The sequence below is a fragment of the Bombina bombina genome, chromosome 7 (assembly GCF_027579735.1).
Source record: "Bombina bombina isolate aBomBom1 chromosome 7, aBomBom1.pri, whole genome shotgun sequence".
NCBI classification, from domain to species: Eukaryota; Metazoa; Chordata; class Amphibia; order Anura; family Bombinatoridae; genus Bombina; species Bombina bombina.
In genome coordinates this window covers 507,679,543-507,702,353 of record NC_069505.1, presented here as the reverse complement: position 1 = coordinate 507,702,353, position 22,811 = coordinate 507,679,543, and the positions used below count along the sequence as shown (strand labels likewise).

General features: G+C 42.8%; 1 protein-coding gene across 1 annotated transcript in view; it reads right to left on the bottom strand.

The window, feature by feature from the left end:
• Positions 1–839: 839 nt before the first annotated feature.
• TIMM50 (translocase of inner mitochondrial membrane 50) overlaps positions 840–22,811 on the bottom strand; it is a 114,947-nt gene continuing 92,975 nt past the window's right edge. Inside the window, exon 11 of the mRNA XM_053721726.1 lies at positions 840–1,651. Coding sequence (XP_053577701.1) covers positions 1,547–1,651 — 105 coding nt within the window. The 3' untranslated portion in view covers positions 840–1,546. The remainder of the gene's footprint in view (positions 1,652–22,811) is intronic.

Genomic DNA, 22,811 nt, shown 5'->3' with positions numbered 1-22,811 from the left:
ATGAGGAGTCGGACACGCCACTCAGAACGGAAAGCTGCTAATTATCAGGGCACCTCTCTGCAGAGATATGAGGTCGGAGCTGCAAAGGTGAGTATGTGCTGAAAGGCGAAAGCATCAGCAGCATTTTTGTTCTCACCCGCCAGCCGAGTCTGGAAGCAGCGTCAGAGACCACGAGCAGAGGAGGTAAGCCCCTATAAAGCCATTACACGGTAAACATATACACCTCGCTGACATCATCCGTTTGCCCACATTGAGCCCTAATAGACTATATTAAGTATCTTGTATATACAAATGACTGTCGGTAATTTATATCAGAGTGTTGGATATCCTATGCTGTTTGATGCACAGATCTCAACCTGTTTTATGTCCATTTAAATTTGAAATAGAAGCATTTTTGCAATATACTTTTATTAGCAATAATACTTCTAATAAAATCTATTACTGTTTTTCTACGGCATGCACACATATCCTATGAGGGCCTGTGCACCAGCATTCAAACACCACATCCTTGAGGAGGCAGCGGTGGCTAGTGCGACACAAATTCTGTCTTCACAGACACAATACACACCACTGATAGCTCTTACAGCAGTCATGCTGTTTGATTACTGGTGCACGGCTCTAACAGGATATGTGCATACGCCGCAGATAAAGCAGTAATAACTTTTACTAGAAGACGTTTTGCTACTGGAAGTATATTACAAAAATATTGATATTTTAAATTTAAATGCATTTATGCACATTTCAATTTTGACTTTTCTGTCCTTAATTTAAAATAAACAACATCTTTATTAGCACAAACTTGTATCTAAACAAATAGTCATTCAGGGAAGAAAAGCATGTTTCTTTTGTTTGGTCATGTTTTATTTACTGGATCTCTGTTTATACACATGGGTGTGGCACACAGCTCCGTATTCAAGGTGGCTAGGGATCATAATAGGGAACCAGATCCCTGCTGGGATTTGTCAATTCTCAGATCAGTGTTTTTTGCATACAGAGGCCTAGAGATCTATGTTATCTCCTTTGTGGCGGTACAATGGTGAGGAACGAATCATGGGGGACTACTTACGCTGAAGGCACCCCCCGGGCCAATCCTTGCCTTCGTCAAAGGGGGAAGCTGGAGGACGTCATTTATGGTAGGACGTTCCATATATATATAGGATCAATTGTGTATTGGGATATTTAGATCTTAATATATATTTTGTCCTCTAAATACTTCTGAGGTAAAGAGATTCTCAAGAAAGAACGAAAGATGATGGAGGAAAAGTTAATATCCTGGGAAATCGAAGCCTGAGTGGCCAAGTTTTATTTTCACTGCTCAGAGTGATCTATAAAAACGTCAGAACTGCCCAAATATCTTCAGTATTCTGTATTCTTGGTGGTTTCAGTTTCTGAAGCATCAAACATATTTCTATAAAATATCTTTATTAAAGTTCTGACAGTGCACGCATGGGTCAAGCCACAGTGTAGCTACCAGGGCTCTATCGCCATCTATATACATAGAGCTTGGGAGTCGTCCATTCTTCTTTCCTTCATATGGGGGAGGGGGTCACTGCTGTTTGGAGCGGGGCCATAGACGGCTAGTTAGAGAACCTAGAGACATAGTCTGACGCTTACTGAGCTGGGACAAGTCCGATAACCGCTGCTGCTCCTCCTGAAAGAAAGAAAAAAAAAGCTGAGTGAGAAAGGTAGGAAGAGACAAAAAGCAATAGAGAATGGACAAAGTGAGGGGCAGAGAGGACAAGCTAGACAGGCCAGGATGAGAGCAAGGGATGGCAAGTGATTTAGTTTAATTATTATTTTTAAGCAAAAGTTGATGAGGCACTAGCCCTTAAAGGGACAGTCAAGTAAAAAAACAAACAAACAACTTTCATGATTTAAATAGGGCATGTAATTTTAAACAACTTTCCAATGTACTTTTATCACCAATTTTGCTTTGTTCTCTTGGTATTCTTAGTTGAAAGCTAAACCTAGGAGGCTCATATGCTAATTTCTTAGACCTTGAAGGCCACCTCTAATCTAAATGCATTTTGACAATTTTTCACTACTAGACGGCGTTAGTTCATGTGTTTTATATAGATAACATTGAGCTCATGCACGTGAATTTACCAAGGAGTGAGTACTGATTGGCTACTGTACTGTCTGTCAAAAGAACTGAGATAAGGGGCAGTCTGCAGAGTTAGATACAAGGTAATAACAGAGGTAAAATGTATATTATTATAACTGTGTTGGTTATGCAAAACTGGGGAATGGGTAATAAAGGGATTATCTACCTTTTTAAACAACAAAAATTCTGGTGTGGACTGTCCCTTTAAATGCACCTGCAAGTTGCAGGTGACCGCATATAAAATGCTGTTTAACCAGAGGGGGAAGGGGGCTTTAAAGAGCCCTTATCCCCTCCCCTTGTTTGGGCTAGAAGGATAAATCCTTTCAAATGAGGGGTCGAATTCCCCAGTAAGAGAGTACAACTATTTTATGTTTGGGGTTTTTTTCCAATATTTTTTGCTATGCTGAGTAGTTTCAGACAGGAATAGGGACATTATCTAACACGATTGTATAGGAGGGTGTCACTAACAATCTGCACTATGGAGAAGAGCGTAAATAATTAAAAAACATAACTTTTATTACATCAATAAAAACACAAAACATGTTTAAAATATTTGTAAAAAAACATACACGCCGGCGCCCCCTCTATGAGCTTCCCATCCAAAACATAAAACAAGGACCCAGTACTATATAGAGACCAATTAGATCAACACAAAAAGGGTGATTATCCCTATTGACCCAAGTGTACTGCGAGTACAAAAGGTCCCTATCAATAAAAGGGGGACAATCTAGTCAAAATTAAACTTTTATGATTCAGATAGGGCAGCAATTTTAAATAACTTTCCAATTGACTTTTATCATCAAGTTTGCTTTGTTCCCTTGGTGGTATTTTTGAAAAGTTAAACCCAGCTAGGCTCAAACTGATTTCTAAACCGTTGAAAACCGCCTCTTAGCTCAGAGCATTTTGAAAGTTTTTCACAGTTAGACTGTGCTAGTTCATGTGTGTCATATAGATAATTTTGGTGTAGACTGTGACTCCAATGCCAAATGGCCTATCTTTATTCTTTTATCCTTTTTTTGCATTTCATATGGTGGCATTTTCCCGTTTTATATTTCTGCAAACTGAAGTAAAAATGATTGGTTTACTGAAAAAAAAAAAACTGCTTCTCTTTCTGTATGCAGAGATTTTATATTTTATATTTCCACTAGACCACTAGTAAAAGAAAAATCTGTGGACTATTAACCCTGGCTAGTAAACAATAGTGATATTTCTCCTGTTAAGTGTAGTCAGTCCACGGGTCATCCATTACTTATGGGATTATATCTCCTCCCTAACAGAAAGTGCAAGAGGATCACCCAAGCAGAGCTGCTATATAGCTCCTCCCCTCTACGTCATACCCAGTCATTCTCTTGCACCTAACTAATAGATAGGACGTGTGAGAGGACTGTGGTTGTTAAACTTAGTTTTTATTTCTTCAATCAAAAGTTTGTTATTTTAAACGGCACCGGAGTGTGTTGTTTCTTCTCAGGCAGCATTAGAAGAAGAATCTACCTGAGTTTGTCTATGATCTTAGCGGTCGTAACTAAGATCCACTTGCTGTTCTCGGCCATTCTGAGGAGTGAGGTAACTTCAGAACAGGGGATAGCAGGCAGGGCTCACCTGCAAGGAGGTATGTTGCAGTATATTATTTTCTAAGGAATGGAATTGACTGAGAAAATACTGCTAATACCGATGTAATGTAAGTGCAGCCTTAAATGCAGTAGTAGCGACTTATCAGGCTGATATGTATGTATGCTCTGAGGTATTTCTGGGGAATGGAATTTCACTAAGAAAATACTGTCTATATTTAAGTAATATTTGAGCCTACACTGCAGTGAAAGCGACTAGCAGCAGGCTTATTAATAACATTTCATAATTTCATTTTTAAAACGTTTACTGGCATGTTAATCGTTTTTTTCTGAGGTACTTGGTGATAAAACTTTATGGGCATGATTTTTACCACATGGCTGTCGTTTGTTTCTGAATAAAATCAGTTTACTGAGCTTCCCCACTGTTGTAATATGAGTGGGAGGGGCCTATTTTAGCGCTTTATTGCGCAGTAAAAATTTAGTCACAGTCTTCCTATTTCTTCCTCCATGATCCAGGACGTCTCTACAGAGCTCAGGGGCCTCCAAAACTAGTTTTGAGGGAGGTAATCACTCACAGCAGACCTGTGATAGTGTGTTTTGACTGTGATAAAAACGTTAATATTAAATTGTTATCCGTTTTTTGGGTATTAAGGAGTTAATCATCCATTTGCTGGTGGGTGCAATCCTTTGCTAACTTAATACATTTACTGTGAAAAATTGGTTGCTATAACTATTTTGGTTCATTGTTATTTCAACTGTGACAGTTTGTTTTGTGCTTCTTAAAGGCGCAGTAGCGTTTTTTATATTGCTTGTAAATTTATTTAGAAAAGTATTTCCAAGCTTGCTAGTCTCATTGCTAGTTTGTTTAAACATGTCTGACACAGATGAATCTCTTTGTTCACTATGTTTAAAGGCCAATGTGGAGCCCAATAGAAATTTGTGTACTAATTGCATTGATGCTACTTTAAATAAAAGCCAATCTGTACATGTAAAGAAATTATCACCAGACAACGAGGGGGAAGTTATGCCGACTAACTCTCCTCACGTGTCAGTACCTTCGCCTCCCGCTCAGGAGGTGCGTGATATTGTGGCGCCAAGTACATCAGGGCGGCCCATACAAATCACTTTGCAAGACATGGCTAATGTTATGACTGAAGCACTATCTAAATTGCCAGAATTTAGGGGTAAACGCGATCACTCTGGGGTAAGAACAGAGTGCGCTGATAATAATAGAGCCATGTCTGATACTGCGTCACAATTTGCAGAACATGAGGACGGAGAGCTTCATTCTGTGGGTGACGGATCTGATCCAAGTAAACTATACTCAGACATTTCAAATTTTAAATTTAAGCTTGAGAACCTCCGTGTATTACTAGGGGAGGTATTAGCGGCTCTGAATGATTGTAACACGGTTGCAATTCCAGAGAAAGTATGTAGGCTGGATAAATATTTTGCGGTACCGGCGTGTACTGACGTTTTTCCTATACCTAAAAGGCTTACAGAAATTGTTAACAAGGAGTGGGATAGACCCGGTGTGCCTTTTTCACCCCCTCCTATATTTAGAAAAATGTTTCCAATAGACGCCACCACACGGGATTTATGGCAGACGGTCCCTAAGGTGGAGGGAGCAGTTTCTACTCTGGCTAAGCGCACCACTATCCCGGTGGAGGATAGCTGTGCTTTTTCAGATCCAATGGATAAAAAGTTAGAGGGTTACCTTAAGAAAATGTTTGTTCAGCAAGGTTTTATATTACAACCCCTTGCATGCATTGCGCCTGTCACGGCTGCGGCGGCATTCTGGTTTGAGTCTCTGGAAGAGACCCTTAGCACAGCTCCATTGGATGAGATTATAGACAAGCTTAAAGTCCTTAAGCTAGCTAATTCATTTATTTCTGATGCCGTAGTACACTTAACTAAACTTACGGCTAAGAACTCCGGATTCGCCATTCAAGCGCGTAGAGCACTGTGGCTTAAATCCTGGTCAGCCGATGTGACTTCTAAATCTAAATTGCTTAACATTCCTTTCAAAGGGCAGACATTATTCGGGCCCGGTTTGAAAGAAATTATCGCTGACATTACTGGAGGTAAGGGCCATGCCCTGCCTCAAGACAGGGCCAAACCAAGGGCTAAACAGTCTAATTTTCGTGCCTTTCGTAACTTCAAGGCAGGAGCAGCATCAACTTCCTCCGCTCCAAGACAGGAAGGAACTGTTGCTCGCTACAGACAGGGCTGGAAACCTAACCAGTCCTGGAACAAGGGCAAGCAGGCCAGAAAACCTGCTGCTGCCCCTAAGACAGCATGAAGTGAGGGCCCCCGATCCGGAAACGGATCTAGTGGGGGGCAGACTTTCTCTCTTCGCCCAGGCTTGGGCAAGAGATGTCCAGGATCCCTGGGTGTTAGAGATCATATCTCAGGGATATCTTCTGGACTTCAAAGCTTCTCCTCCAAAACGGAGATTTCATCTTTCAAGGTTGTCAGCAAACCAGATAAAGAAAGAGGCGTTTCTACGCTGTGTACAAGACCTTTTACTAATGGGAGTGATCCACCCAGTTCCGCGGTCGGAACACGGACAAGGGTTTTACTCAAATCTGTTTGTGGTTCCCAAAAAAACATAATTTATGCTTACCTGATAAATTCCTTTCTTCTGTTGTGTGATCAGTCCACGGGTCATCATTACTTCTGGGATATTATCTGCTCCCCTACAGGAAGTGCAAGAGGATTCACCCAGCAGAGTTGCTATATAGCTCCTCCCCTCTACGTCACCTCCAGTCATTCGACCAAAGACCAACGAGAAAGGAGAAGCCCAGGGTGTAGTGGTGACTGGATTATAATTTAAAAAATATTTACCTGCCTTAAAAACAGGGCGGGCCGTGGACTGATCACACAACAGAAGAAAGGAATTTATCAGGTAAGCATAAATTATGTTTTCTTCTGTTATGTGTGATCAGTCCACGGGTCATCATTACTTCTGGGATACCAATACCAAAGCAAAAGTACACGGATGACGGGAGGGATAGGCAGGCTCATTATACAGAAGGAACCACTGCCTGAAGAACCTTTCTCCCAAAAATAGCCTCCGAAGAAGCAAAAGTGTCAAATTTGTAAAATTTGGAAAAAGTATGAAGCGAAGACCAAGTTGCAGCCTTGCAAATCTGTTCAACAGAGGCCTCATTCTTAAAGGCCCAAGTGGAAGCCACAGCTCTAGTAGAATGAGCTGTAATTCTTTCAGGAGGCTGCTGTCCAGCAGTCTCATAGGCTAAACGAATTATGCTACGAAGCCAGAAGGAGAGAGAGGTAGCCGAAGCCTTATGACCTCTCCTCTGACCAGAGTACACGACAAACAGAGAAGACGTTTGTCGAAAATCCTTAGTTGCCTGCAAGTAGAACTTGAGGGCACGAACTACATCCAGATTGTGTAGAAGACGTTCCTTCTTTGAAGAAGGATTTGGACACAAGGATGGAACAACAATCTCTTGATTGATATTCCTGTTAGTGACTACCTTAGGTAAGAACCCAGGTTTAGTACGCAGAACTACCTTGTCTGAGTGAAAGATCAGATAAGGAGAATCACAATGTAAGGCTGATAATTCAGAGACTCTTCGAGCCGAGGAAATAGCCATTAAAAATAGAACTTTCCAAGATAATAATTTTATATCAATGGAATGAAGGGGTTCAAACGGAACACCCTGTAAAACGTTAAGAACTAAGTTTAAACTCCATGGCGGAGCAACAGTTTTAAACACAGGCTTGATCCTAGCTAAAGCCTGACAAAATGCCTGGACGTCTGGATTTTCTGACAGACGCCTGTGTAACAAGATGGACAGAGCTGAGATCTGTCCCTTTAATGAGCTAGCCGATAAACCCTTTTCTAAACCTTCTTGTAGAAAGGACAATATCCTAGGAATCCTAACTTTACTCCAGGAGTAATCTTTGGATTCACACCAGTATAGGTATTTACGCCATATTTTATGGTAAATCTTTCTGGTAACAGGCTTCCTAGCCTGTAACAGGGTATCAATAACCGACTCAGAAAAACCACGTTTTGATAAAATCAAGCGTTCAATTTCCAAGCAGTCAGCTTCAGAGAAGTTAGATTTTGATGTTTGAATGGACCCTGTATCAGAAGGTCCTGTCTTAGAGGTAGAGACCAAGGCGGACAGGATGACATGTCCACTAGATCTGCATACCAAGTCCTGCGTGGCCATGCAGGTGCTATTAGAATCACTGATGCTCTCTCCTGTTTGATTTTGGCAATCAATCGAGGAAGCAGCGGGAAGGGTGGAAACACATAAGCCATCCTGAAGTTCCAAGGTGCTGTCAAAGCATCTATCAGAACCGCTTCCGGATCCCTGGATCTGGATCCGTAGCGAGGAAGTTTGGCGTTCTGGCGAGACGCCATGAGATCTATCTCTGGTTTGCCCCAACGTCGAAGTATTTGGGCAAAGACCTCCGGATGAAGTTCCCACTCCCCCGGATGAAAAGTCTGGCGACTCAAGAAATCCGCCTCCCAGTTCTCCACTCCCGGGATGTGGATTGCTGACAGGTGGCAAGAGTGAGACTCTGCCCAGCGAAATATCTTTGATACTTCCATCATTGCTAGGGAGCTTCTTGTCCCTCCCTGATGGTTGATGTAAGCTACAGTCGTGATGTTGTCCGACTGAAACCTGATGAACCCCCGAGTTTTTAACTGGGGCCAAGCTAGAAGGGCATTGAGAACTGCTCTCAATTCCAGAATGTTTATTGGCAGGAGACTTTCCTCCTGACTCCATTGTCCCTGAGCCTTCAGAGAATTCCAGACAGCGCCCCAACCTAGTAGGCTGGCGTCTGTTGTTACAATTGTCCAGTCCGGCCTGCTGAATGGCATCCCCCTGGACAGATGTGGCCGAGAAAGCCACCATAGAAGAGAGTTTCTGGTCTCTTGATCCAGATTCAGAGTGGGGGACAAATCTGAGTAATCCCCATTCCACTGACTCAGCATGCACAATTGCAGCGGTCTGAGATGTAGGCGTGCAAAGGGTACTATGTCCATTGCTGCTACCATTAAGCCGATCACCTCCATGCATTGAGCTACTGACGGGAGTTGAATGGAATGAAGGATACGGCATGCATTTAGAAGCTTTGTTAATCTGTCTTCTGTCAGATAAATCTTCATTTCTACAGAATCTATAAGAGTCCCCAAGAATGGAACTCTTGTGAGAGGAAAGAGAGAACTCTTCTTTTCGTTCACTTTCCATCCATGCGACCTTAGAAATGCCAGAACTAACTCTGTATGAGACTTGGCAGTTTGAAAGCTTGAAGCTTGTATCAGAATGTCGTCTAGGTACGGAGCTACCGAAATTCCTCGCGGTCTTAGTACCGCCAGAAGGGCACCCAGAACCTTTGTGAAGATTCTTGGAGCCGTAGCCAATCCGAATGGAAGGGCTACAAACTGGTAATGCCTGTTTAAGAAGGCAAACCTTAGATACCGGTAATGATCTTTGTGAATCGGTATGTGAAGGTAAGCATCCTTTAAATCCACTGTGGTCATGTACTGACCCTTTTGGATCATGGGTAAGATTGTCCGAATAGTTTCCATTTTGAACGATGGAATTCTTAGGAATTTGTTTAGGATCTTTAAATCCAAGATTGGCCTGAAAGTTCCCTCTTTTTTGGGAACCACAAACAGGTTTGAGTAAAACCCTTGTCCTTGTTCCGACCGCGGAACCGGATGGATCACTCCCATTAATAATAGATCTTGTACACAGCGTAGAAACGCGTCTTTCTTTATTTGGTTTGTTGACAACCTTGACAGATGAAATCTCCCTCTTGGGGGAGAGAATTTGAAGTCTAGAAGGTATCCCTGAGATATGATCTCTAGCGCCCAGGGATCCTGGACATCTCTTGCCCAAGCCTGGGCGAAGAGAGAGAGTCTGCCCCCCACTAGATCCGGTCCCGGATCGGGGGCCCTCGGTTCATGCTGTCTTAGGGGCAGCAGCAGGTTTCCTGGCCTGCTTGCCCTTATTCCAGGACTGGTTAGGTTTCCAGCCTTGTCTGTAACGAGCAACAGCTCCTTCCTGTTTTGGTGCAGTGGAAGTTGATGCTGTTCCTGTTTTGAAATTCCGAAAGGGACGAAAATTAGACTGTCTAGCCTTAGCTTTGGCTTTGTCTTGAGGTAGAGCGTGGCCCTTACCTCCTGTAATGTCAGCAATAATTTCTTTCAAACCGGGCCCAAATAAGGTTTGCCCCTTGAAAGGTATATTAAGTAATTTGGACTTAGAAGTTACATCAGCCGACCAGGATTTTAGCCACAGCGCCCTACGTGCCTGAATGGCGAATCCTGAATTCTTAGCCGTAAGTTTGGTTAAATGTACTACGGCCTCCGAAATAAATGAATTAGCTAGTTTAAGGACTCTAAGCCTGTCCGTAATGTCGTCCAGCGTAGCTGAACTAAGGTTCTCTTCCAGAGACTCAATCCAAAATGCTGCCGCAGCCGTAATCGGCGCGATGCATGCAAGGGGTTGCAATATAAAACCTTGTTGAACAAACATTTTCTTAAGGTAACCCTCTAATTTTTTATCCATAGGATCTGAAAAAGCACAGCTATCCTCCACCGGGATAGTGGTGCGCTTAGCTAAAGTAGAAACTGCTCCCTCCACCTTAGGGACCGTTTGCCATAAGTCCCGTGTGGTGGCGTCTATTGGAAACATCTTTCTAAATATTGGAGGGGGTGAGAACGGCACACCGGGTCTATCCCACTCCTTAGTAACAATTTCAGTTAATCTCTTAGGTATAGGAAAAACGTCAGTACTCGCCGGTACCGCAAAGTATTTATCCAACCTACACATTTTCTCTGGTATTGCAACGGTGTTACAATCGTTAAGAGCCGCTAAGACCTCCCCTAGTAATACACGGAGGTTTTCCAATTTAAATTTAAAATTTGAAATATCTGAATCCAATCTGCTTGGATCAGAACCGTCACCTACAGAATGAAGCTCTCCGTCCTCATGCTCTGCAAGCTGTGACGCAGTATCAGACATGGCCCTAGAATTATCAGCGCACTCTGTTCTCACCCCAGAGTGATCACGCTTGCCTCTTAGTTCTGGTAATTTAGCCAAAACTTCAGTCATAACAGTAGCCATATCTTGTAATGTTATCTGTAATGGCTGCCCAGATGTACTAGGCGCCATAATATCACGCACCTCCCGGGCGGGAGATGCAGGTACTGACACGTGAGGCGAGTTAGTCGGCATAACTCTCCCCTCGCTGTTTGGTGAAATTTGTTCAATTTGTACAGATTGGCTTTTATTTAAAGTAGCATCAATACAGTTAGTACATAAATTTCTATTGGGCTCCACCTTGGCATTGGAACAAATGACACAGGTATCTTCCTCTGAATCAGACATGTTTAACACACTAGCAATAAACATGCAACTCGGTTACAATCTTATTTAACAAAAACGTACTGTGCCTCAAGAAGCACTAAACGATTAAATGACAGTTGAAATAATGAACTGAAAAACAGTTATAGCATCACTCTTTAAAAACAACACAACTTTTTAGCAAAGGTTTGTTCCCATTAGTAAAATAACACTAAATAAATTTTAAACATAAAAATTACAGAAACGTTTTAAATCACAGTCACTATATAAGTCTCACAGCTCTGCTGAGAGAATCTACCTCCCTTCAAAGAAGTTTGAAGACCCCTGAGTTCTGTTAGAGATGAACCGGATCATGCAGAAAATACAAGAGTAACTGACTGGAAATTTTTGATGCGTAGCAAAGAGCGCCAAAAACGGCCCCTCCCTCTCACACACAGCAGTGAGAGAGAAACGAAACTGTCATAATTAAAACAAGCAAACTGCCAAGTGGAAAAATAATGCCCAAATATTTATTCACTCAGTACCTCATTAATGCAAACGATTCTACATTCCAGCAAAAACGTTTAACATGAAAAATACCTATTAAAAGGTTTAATGTACTTTTACAGAGTAATTCCGGTGAAATACCATCCCCAGAATACTAAAGTGTAGAGTATACATACATGTTCATTATAACGGTATGGCAGGATTTTCTCATCAATTCCATTCAGAAAATAAAAACTGCTACATACCTCAATGCAGATTCCACTGCCCGCTGTCCCCTGATCTGAAGTTTTTACCTCCCTCAGATGGCCGAGAAACAGCAATATGATCTTAACTACTCCGGTTAAAATCATAAGAAAAACTCTGGTAGATTCTTCTTCAAACTCTGCCAGAGAGGTAATAACACGCTCCGGTGCTATTGTAAAACAACAAACTTTTGATTGAAGTTCTAAAAACTAAGTATAATCACCATAGTCCTCTCACACCTCCTATCTAGTCTTTGGGTGCAAGAGAATGACTGGAGGTGACGTAGAGGGGAGGAGCTATATAGCAACTCTGCTGGGTGAATCCTCTTGCACTTCCTGTAGGGGAGCAGATAATATCCCAGAAGTAATGATGACCCGTGGACTGATCACACATAACAGAAGAAAGAGGGAACCTTCAGACCAATCTTGGACTTAAAGATCCTAAACAAATTCCTAAGAGTTCCATCGTTCAAAATGGAAACTATTCGGACCATCTTACCTATGATCCAAGAGGGTCAGTACATGACCACAGTGGATTTAAAGGATGCCTACCTTCACATACCGATTCACAAGGATCATTACCGGTATCTAAGGTTTGCCTTCCTAAACAGGCATTACCAGTTTGTAGCTCTTCCCTTCGGGTTAGCTACAGCTCCAAGAATCTTTACAAAGGTTCTGGGCTCTCTTCTGGCGGTACTAAGACCGTGAGGAATAGCGGTAGCTCCGTACCTAGACGACATTCTGATACAAGCGTCAAGTTTCCAAACTGCCAAGTCTCATACAGAGTTAGTGCTGGCATTTCTAAGGTCGCATGGGTGGAAGGTGAACGTAGAAAAAGAGTTCTCTATTGCCACTCACAAGAGTTCCCTTCTTAGGGACTCTTATAGATTCTGTAGAAATGAAAATTTACCTGACGGAGGACAGGTTAACAAAACTTCTAAATGCTTGCCGTGTCCTTCATTCCATTCAACATCAACCATCAGGGAGGGACAAGGAGTTCCCTAGCGATGATGGAAGTCTCAAAGATAATTCGCTGGGCAGAGTCTCACTCTTGCCACCTGTCAGCGATCCACATCCCAGGCGTGGAGAACTGGGAGGCGGATTTCCTAAGTCGCCAGACTTTTCATCCGGGGGAGTGGGAACTTCATCCGGAGGTGTTTGCCCAACTGCTTCATCATTGGGGCCAACCAGATCTGGATCTCATGGCGTCTCGCCAGAACGCCAAGCTTCCTTGTTACGGATCCAGGTCCAGGGACCCGGGAGCGGTACTGATATATGCTCTGACAGCACCTTGGGTTTTCAACATGGCTTATGTGTTTCCACCCTTCCCGATGCTTCCTCGATTGATTGCCAGGATCAAACAGGAGAGAGCATCAATGATTCTAATAGCACCTGCGTGGCCACGCAGGACCTGGTATGCAGATCTAGTGGACATGTCGTCCTGTCCACCATGGTCTCTGCCTCCGAGACAGGACCTTCTGATTCAGGGTCCTTTCAAACATCCAAATCTAATTTCTCTGAGGCTGACTGCATGGAGATTGAACGCTTGATTCTATCAAAGCGGGGATTCTCGGAGTCAGTGATTGATACCTTAATACAGGCTAGGAAACCTGTTACCAGGAAAATTTACCATAAAATATGGCGTAAATACTTATATTGGTGCGAATCCAAGAGTTACTCATGGAGTAAGGTTAGAATTCCTAGAATATTGTCTTTTCTACAAGAAGGTTTAGAAAAGGGCTTATCTGCTAGTTCGTTAAAGGGACAGATCTCAGCTCTGTCTATCCTTTTACACAAACGTCTGTCAGAAGTTCCAGACGTTCAGGCTTTTTGTCAGGCTTTGGCTAGGATTAAGCCTGTGTTTAAGACTGTTGCTCCGCCGTGGAGCTTAAACTTAGTTCTTAACGTTCTGCAAGGCGTTCCGTTTGAACCCCTTCATTCCATTGATATCAAGCTGTTATCTTGGAAAGTTCTGTTTTTAATGGCTATTTCCTCGGCTCGAAGAGTCTCTGAGTTATCGGCCTTACATTGTGATTCTCCTTATCTGATTTTTCATTCAGACAAGGTAGTTCTGCGTACCAAACCTGGGTTTTTACCTAAGGTAGTCACTAACAGGAATATCAATCAAGAGATTGTTGTTCCATCATTGTGCCCTAACCCTTCTTCAAAGAAGGAACGACTTCTGCACAATCTGGACGTCGTCCGTGCCCTGAAATTTTATTTGCAGGCAACTAAGGATTTTCGTCAAACTTCTTCCCTGTTTGTCGTTTATTCTGGACAGAGGAGAGGTCAAAAAGCTTCGGCTACCTCTCTCTCTTTTTGGCTTCGTAGCATAATACGTTTAGCCTATGAGACTGCTGGACAGCAGCCTCCTGAAAGGATTACAGCTCATTCTACTAGAGCTGTGGCTTCCACTTGGGCCTTTAAGAATGAGGCCTCTGTTGAACAGATTTGCAAGGCTGCAACTTGGTCTTCACTTCACACTTTTTCAAAATTTTACAAATTTGACACTTTTGCTTCTTCGGAGGCTGTTTTTGGGAGAAAGGTTCTACAGGCAGTGGTTCCTTCCGTGTAAAGATCCTGCCTGTCCCTCCCGTCATCCGTGTACTTTTAGCTTTGGTATTGGTATCCCATAAGTAATGGATGACCCGTGGACTGACTACACTTAACAGGAGAAAACATAATTTATGCTTACCTGATAAATTCCTTTCTCCTGTAGTGTAGTCAGTCCACGGCCCGCCCTGTTTTTTACGGCAGGTCTAAATTTTAAATTAAACTCCAGTCACCACTGCACCCTATAGTTTCTCCTTTCTCGTTTGGTTTCGGTCGAATGACTGGGTATGACGTAGAGGGGAGGAGCTATATAGCAGCTCTGCTTGGGTGATCCTCTTGCACTTCCTGTTAGGGAGGAGATATAATCCCATAAGTAATGGATGACCCGTGGACTGACTACACTACAGGAGAAAGGAATTTATCAGGTAAGCATAAATTATGTTTTTTTGGATGGCACCTAGATTTTGAACAAATTTGTTGACCTTTGCTTTAAAGGGACAGTCTAGCCAAAATTAAACCTTCATGATTCAGATAGGGCATGCAATTTTAAACAACTTTACAATTTATTTCTATCATCAAATTTGTTTTGTTCTCTTGGAATTCTTTGTTGAGAGCTAAACCTAGGTAGGCTCATATTCAAATTTATAAGCCCTTAAAGGTTGCGCCTCTTATCTCAGTGTATTGTGATAGTTTTTCAGTTAGACACTGCTAGTTCATGTGTGTCATATAGATAACACTGTGCTCATTCCCGTGGAGTTATTTATGAGTCAGCACTGATTGGCTAAAATGCAAGTCTGTCAAAAGGGCTGAAATAAGGGGCAGTTTGTAGAGGCGTAGATACAAGATAATCACAGACTTACTTACCAAAAGCTGCTTCAGAAAAAGCAAAACATCACTATTTAGAAAAAAACAGAATTTATGTTTACCTGATAAATTTCTTTCTCCAACGGTGTGTCCGGTCCACGGCGTCATCCTTACTTGTGGGATATTCTCCTCCCCAACAGGAAATGGCAAAGAGCCCAGCAAAGCTGGTCACATGATCCCTCCTAGGCTCCGCCTACCCCAGTCATTCGACCGACGTTAAGGAGGAATAATAGCATAGGAGAAACCATATGGTACCGTGGTGACTGTAGTTAAAGAAAATAAATTATCAGACCTGATTAAAAAACCAGGGCGGGCCGTGGACCGGACACACCGTTGGAGAAAGAAATTTATCAGGTAAACATAAATTCTGTTTTCTCCAACATAGGTGTGTCCGGTCCACGGCGTCATCCTTACTTGTGGGAACCAATACCAAAGCTTTAGGACACGGATGAAGGGAGGGAGCAAATCAGGTCACCTAAATGGAAGGCACCACGGCTTGCAAAACCTTTCTCCCAAAAATAGCCTCAGAAGAAGCAAAAGTATCAAACTTGTAAAATTTGGTAAAAGTGTGCAGTGAAGACCAAGTCGCTGCCCTACATATCTGATCAACAGAAGCCTCGTTCTTGAAGGCCCATGTGGAAGCCACAGCCCTAGTGGAATGAGCCGTGATTCTTTCGGGAGGCTGCCGTCCGGCAGTCTCGTAAGCCAATCTGATGATGCTTTTAATCCAAAAAGAGAGAGAGGTAGAAGTTGCTTTTTGACCTCTCCTTTTACCTGAATAAACAACAAACAGGGAAGATGTTTGTCTAAAATCCTTTGTAGCATCTAAATAGAATTTTAGAGCGCGAACAACATCCAAATTGTGCAACAAGCGTTCCGTCTTTGAAACTGGTTTCGGACACAGAGAAGGTACGATAATCTCCTGGTTAATGTTTTTGTTAGAAACAACTTTTGGAAGAAAACCAGGTTTAGTACGTAAAACCACCTTATCTGCATGGAACACCAGATAAGGAGGAGAACACTGCAGAGCAGATAATTCTGAAACTCTTCTAGCAGAAGAAATTGCAACTAAAAACAAAACTTTCCAAGATAATAACTTAATATCAACGGAATGTAAGGGTTCAAACGGAACCCCCTGAAGAACTGAAAGAACTAGATTGAGACTCCAAGGAGGAGTCAAAGGTTTGTAAACAGGCTTGATTCTAACCAGAGCCTGAACAAAGGCTTGAACATCTGGCACAGCTGCCAGTTTTTTGTGAAGTAACACCGACAAGGCAGAAATCTGTCCCTTCAGGGAACTTGCCGATAATCCTTTTTCCAATCCTTCTTGAAGGAAGGATAGAATCCTAGGAATCTTAACCTTGTCCCAAGGGAATCCTTTAGATTCACACCAACAGATATATTTTTTCCAAATTTTGTGGTAAATCTTTCTAGTTACAGGCTTTCTGGCCTGAACAAGAGTATCGATAACAGAATCTGAGAAACCTCGCTTCGATAAAATCAAGCGTTCAATCTCCAAGCAGTCAGCTGGAGTGAAACCAGATTCGGATGTTCGAACGGACCCTGAACAAGAAGGTCTCGTCTCAAAGGTAGCTTCCAAGGTGGAGCCGATGACATATTCACCAGATCTGCATACCAAGTCCTGCGTGGCCACGCAGGAGCTATCAAGATCACCGACGCCCTCTCCTGATTGATCCTGGCTACCAGCCTGGGGATGAGAGGAAACGGCGGGAACACATAAGCTAGTTTGAAGGTCCAAGGTGCTACTAGTGCATCCACTAGAGCCGCCTTGGGATCCCTGGATCTGGACCCGTAGCAAGGAACTTTGAAGTTCTGACGAGAGGCCATCAGATCCATGTCTGGAATGCCCCAAAGTTGAGTGACTTGGGCAAAGATTTCCGGATGGAGTTCCCACTCCCCCGGATGCAATGTCTGACGACTCAGAAAATCCGCTTCCCAATTTTCCACTCCCGGGATGTGGATAGCAGACAGGTGGCAGGAGTGAGACTCCGCCCATAGAATAATCTTGGTCACTTCTTCCATCGCTAGGGAACTCCTTGTTCCCCCCTGATGGTTGATGTACGCAACAGTCGTCATGTTGTCTGATTGAAACCGTATGAACTTGGTCCCCGCTAGCTGAGGCCAAGCCTTGAGAGCCTTGAATATCGCTCTCAGTTCCAGAATATTTATCGGTAGAAGAGATTCTTCCCGAGACCAAAGACCCTGAGCTTTCAGGGATCCCCAGACCGCGCCCCAGCCCATCAGACTGGCGTCGGTCGTGACAATGACCCACTCTGGTCTGTGGAATGTCATCCCTCGTGACAGGTTGTCCAGGGACAGCCACCAACGGAGTGAGTCTCTGGTCCTCTGATTTACTTGTATCTTTGGAGACAAGTCTGTATAGTCCCCATTCCACTGACTGAGCATGCACAGTTGTAATGGTCTTAGATGAATGCGCGCAAAAGGAACTATGTCCATTGTCGCTACCATCAACCCGATCACTTCCATGCACTGAGCTACGGAAGGAAGAGGAACGGAATGAAGTATTCGACAAGAGTCCAGAAGCTTTGTCTTTCTGGCCTCTGTTAGAAAAATCCTCATTTCTGAGGAGTCTATAATTGTTCCCAAGAAGGGAACCCTTGTTGACGGGGATAGAGAACTCTTTTCCACGTTCACTTTCCAGCCGTGCGATCTGAGAAAGGCCAGGACGATGTCCGTGTGAGCCTTTGCTCGAGGGAGGGACGACGCTTGAATCAGAATGTCGTCCAGGTAAGGTACAACTGCAATGCCCCTTGGTCTTAGCACAGCTAGAAGGGACCCTAGTACCTTTGTGAAAATCCTTGGAGCAGTGGCTAATCCGAAAGGAAGCGCCACGAACTGGTAATGTTTGTCCAGGAATGCAAACCTTAGGAACCGATGATGTTCCTTGTGGATAGGAATATGTAGATACGCATCCTTTAAATCCACCGTGGTCATGAATTGACCTTCCTGGATGGAAGGAAGGATAGTTCGAATGGTTTCCATCTTGAAAGATGGGACCTTGAGAAATTTGTTTAAGATCTTGAGATCTAGGATTGGTCTGAACGTTCCCTCTTTTTTGGGAACTATGAACAGATTGGAGTAGAACCCCATCCCTTGTTCTCTCAATGGAACAGGATGAATCACTCCCATTTTTAACAGGTCTTCTACACAATGTAAGAACGCCTGTCTTTTTATGTGGTCTGAAGACAACTGAGACCTGTGGAACCTTCCCCTTGGGGGAAGTCCCTTGAATTCCAGAAGATAACCCTGGGAGACTATTTCTAGCGCCCAAGGATCCAGAACATCTCTTGCCCAAGCCTGAGCGAAGAGAGAGAGTCTGCCCCCCACCAGATCCGGTCCCGGATCGGGGGCCGATATTTCATGCTGTCTTGGTAGCAGTGGCAGGTTTCTTTGCCTGCTTTCCCTTGTTCCAGCCTTGCATTGGTCTCCAAGCTGGCTTGGCCTGAGAAGTATTACCCTCTTGCTTAGAGGACGTAGCACCTTGGGCTGGTCCGTTTTTACGAAAGGGACGAAAATTAGGTCTATTTTTTGCCTTGAAAGGCCGATCCTGAGGAAGGGCATGGCCCTTACCCCCAGTGATATCAGAGATAATCTCTTTCAAGTCAGGACCAAACAGCGTTTTCCCCTTGAAAGGAATGTTTAGTAGCTTGTTCTTGGAAGACGCATCAGCCGACCAAGATTTCAACCAAAGCGCTCTGCGCGCCACAATAGCAAACCCAGAATTCTTAGCCGCTAACTTAGCCAATTGCAAAGAGGCGTCTAGAGTGAAAGAATTAGCCAATTTGAGAGCATTGACTCTGTCCATAATCTCCTCATAAGGAGGAGAGTCACTATCGAGCACCTTAATCAGTTCATCAAACCAGAAATATGCGGCTGTAGTGACAGGGACAATGCATGAAATGGGTTGTAGAAGGTAACCCTGCTGAACAAACATCTTTTTAAGCAAACCTTCTAATTTTTTATCCATAGGATCTTTGAAAGCACAACTATCCTCTATGGGAATAGTGGTGCGTTTGTTTAAAGTAGAAACCGCTCCCTCGACCTTGGGGACTGACTGCCATAAGTCCTTTCTGGGGTCGACCATAGGAAACAATTTTTTAAATATGGGGGGAGGGACGAAAGGAATACCGGGCCTTTCCCATTCTTTATTAACAATGTCCGCCACCCGCTTGGGTATAGGAAAAGCTTCTGGGAGCCCCGGCACCTCTAGGAACTTGTCCATTTTACATAGTTTCTCTGGGATGACCAAATTTTCACAATCATCCAGAGTGGATAATACCTCCTTAAGCAAAATGCGGAGATGTTCCAATTTAAATTTAAAAGTAATCACATCAGATTCAGCCTGCTGAGAAATGTTCCCTAAATCAGTAATTTCTCCCTCAGACAAAACCTCCCTGGCTCCCTCAGATTGGGTTAGGGGCCCTTCAGAGATATTAATATCAGCGTCGTCATGCTCTTCAGTAACTAAAACAGAGCATCCACGCTTACGCTGACAAGGGTTCATTTTGGCTAAAATGTTTTTGACAGAATTATCCATTACAGCCGTTAATTGTTGCATAGTAAGGAGTATTGGCGCGCTAGATGTACTAGGGGCCTCCTGAGTGGGCAAGACTCGTGTAGACGAAGGAGGGAATGATGCAGTACCATGCTTACTCCCCTCACTTGAGGAATCATCTTGGGCATCATTGTCATTATCACATAAATCACATTTATTTAAATGAATAGGAATTCTGGCTTCCCCACATTCAGAACACAGTCTATCTGGTAGTTCAGACATGTTAAACAGGCATAAACTTGATAAGAAAGTACAAAAAACGTTTTGAAATAAAACCGTTACTGTCACTTTAAATTTTAAACTGAACACACTTTATTACTGCAATTGCGAAAAAACATGAAGGAATTGTTCAAAATTCACCAAACTTTCACCACAGTGTCTTAAAGCCTTGAAAATATTGCACACCAATTTTGGAAGCTTTAACCCTTAAAATAACGGAACCGGAGCCGTTTTAAGCTTTAACCCCTTTACAGTCCCTGGTATCTGCTTTGCTGAGACCCAACCAAACCCAAGGGGAATACGATACCAAATGATGCCTTCAGAAGTCTTTTATCAGTATCAGAGCTCCTCTCACATGCGACTGCATGCCATGCCTCTCAAAAACAAGTGCGCAACACCGGCGCGAAAATGAGACTCTGCCTATGCTTTGGGAAAGCCCCTAAAGAATAAGGTGTCTAAAACAGTGCCTGCCGATATAATTATATCAAAATACCCAGAATAAATGATTCCTCAAGGCTAAATAAGTGTTAATATCAATCGATTTAGCCCAAAAAATGTCTACAGTCTAAATAAGCCCTTGTGAAGCCCTTATTTACAATCGTAATAAACATGGCTTACCGGATCCCATAGGGAAAATGACAGCTTCCAGCATTACATCGTCTTGTTAGAATGTGTCATACCTCAAGCAGCAAAGGACTGCAAACTGTTCCCCCAACTGAAGTTAATGCTCTCAACAGTCCTGTGTGGAACAGCCATGGATTTTAGTTACGGTTGCTAAAATCATTTTCCTCATACAAACAGAATTCTTCATCTCTTTTCTGTTTCTGAGTAAATAGTACGTACCAGCACTATTTGAAAATAACAAACTCTTGATTGAATAATGAAAAACTACAGTTAAACACTAAAAAACTCTAAGCCATCTCCGTGGAGATGTTGCCTGTACAACGGCAAAGAGAATGACTGGGGTAGGCGGAGCCTAGGAGGGATCATGTGACCAGCTTTGCTGGGCTCTTTGCCATTTCCTGTTGGGGAGGAGAATATCCCACAAGTAAGGATGACGCCGTGGACCGGACACACCTATGTTGGAGAAACATGGAAATTGGAAATTTGATTAACAGATTATCTGGTATTATGGTCAATAATCAGTTTAGAAAGAGATTTACCCGCCTCCAAGTAAGCTTTATGAATCAAAAGCTTTAACCAAAAGCATAACGAAATGGCATTAGCCATTTATTCATTTCTCTGGTTCCAGAAAGGGTCAAACAAGCTAGAAGGTTGTCTAAAATCTATAGAAGCCTGCAAATAAAACTTCAAAGCTATGACTACATAAAAATAATGGAGAATATGTTTTTGGATTAGGACAAACAGAGAGAACAACAATCTCATGAAGAAACCACCTTAGGAAAAAAGTCAACCGTAGTTCTCAAAACTGCCTTATCCTGAAGAAAAAAAAAACCAAGATAAGGATGCTCACAACAAAGAGCAGACAAATCAGAATAGCCAAAAGGAACGAGACCTTCCAGGACAAAAGCTATATCCAAAAAATGAATAGGTTCAAAAGAAGGAACCTGCAAAACCCTGGAATTCAAATAAGATTTAATGGAGGAGAAATTGGTTTAATCAGAGGCTTAATCCTGACTAAGGCCTGGATAAAATCCTTAATATCCAGGAATGTAGCAATCTTATTATCAATCAAGACAGAAAGAGCAGGGATCTGGCTTATTAAATCCCCTTAAAGGGACAGTCAACTCCAAAACTGTTATTGTTTAAAAAGATAAATAACGCCTTTACTACCCATTCCCCAGGTTTGCACAACGATCATTGTTATATTAATATACTTTATAACCTTTAAACCTCTAAATTTCTGCCGGTTTCTAAGCCACTAAAGACAGCCTCTTACCACATGTTTTTTTATTAGCTTTTCACAACAAGAGACTGCTAATCCATGTGAGCCATATAGATAACATTGTGCCAAAGCCGGTGGGTTGTGGCAGACAGCACTAATTGGATAAAATGCAAGTCAATAGATAATAAATAAAAAGTCATGTGATCAGGGGGCGGTCAGAAGATGCTTAAATACAAGATAATCACAGAGGTAAAAAGTATATTAATATAACTGTGTTGGTTATGCAAAACTGGGGAATGGGTAATAAAGGGATTATCTATCTTTTTAAACAATTTTTTTTTTAGTTGACTGTCCCTTTAACCCATTACAATGTCAATCTATGTTATGCGGTATATAGCCCAGTGTACCCGCATAATGTAGCTCTATGTTGCAGCTTCAGGAAGCTACAGCAGTCAGTTATCAAGCGATAGCCGAGAGCTGCTGTTCCTGACCTGCAGGCATCTGTCTTCATATGGTTAAAGTGAAGATCCATTTTGATGAATTAGTGCCCAGTTTTTAATAAACCTATTAAAAACAAGGGCACTTTAATTAATCAAAACTGACATTTCACTGTTTTCTTCAAAAACTTACCTTTTAATCCTTGCAGCCACTCCAGCGATTCCTCTGCAGACGTCAGAAATGACGAATCAAGCTTCCTCCAATCACAGCTTCCCCCCCGGGGGAATCTTGGCCTGATGCAACGCTGTGATTTGAGGAAGGCGGATTCGTCATTTTGGACCCGCGAAGACGGCTTGTGACGGGCGGAGGAAGTGCAAGAGCGGCTGCCAGGATTAAAAGGTAAGTTTTTGAAGAAAACAGTGAAATGTCAATATTGTTGAATTAAAGTGCCCTTGTTTTTAATAGGTTTATTAAAAACCGGGCACTAATTCATCAAAATGGACCTTCACTTTAAGGAGCACGATTAGTGCTCTGTT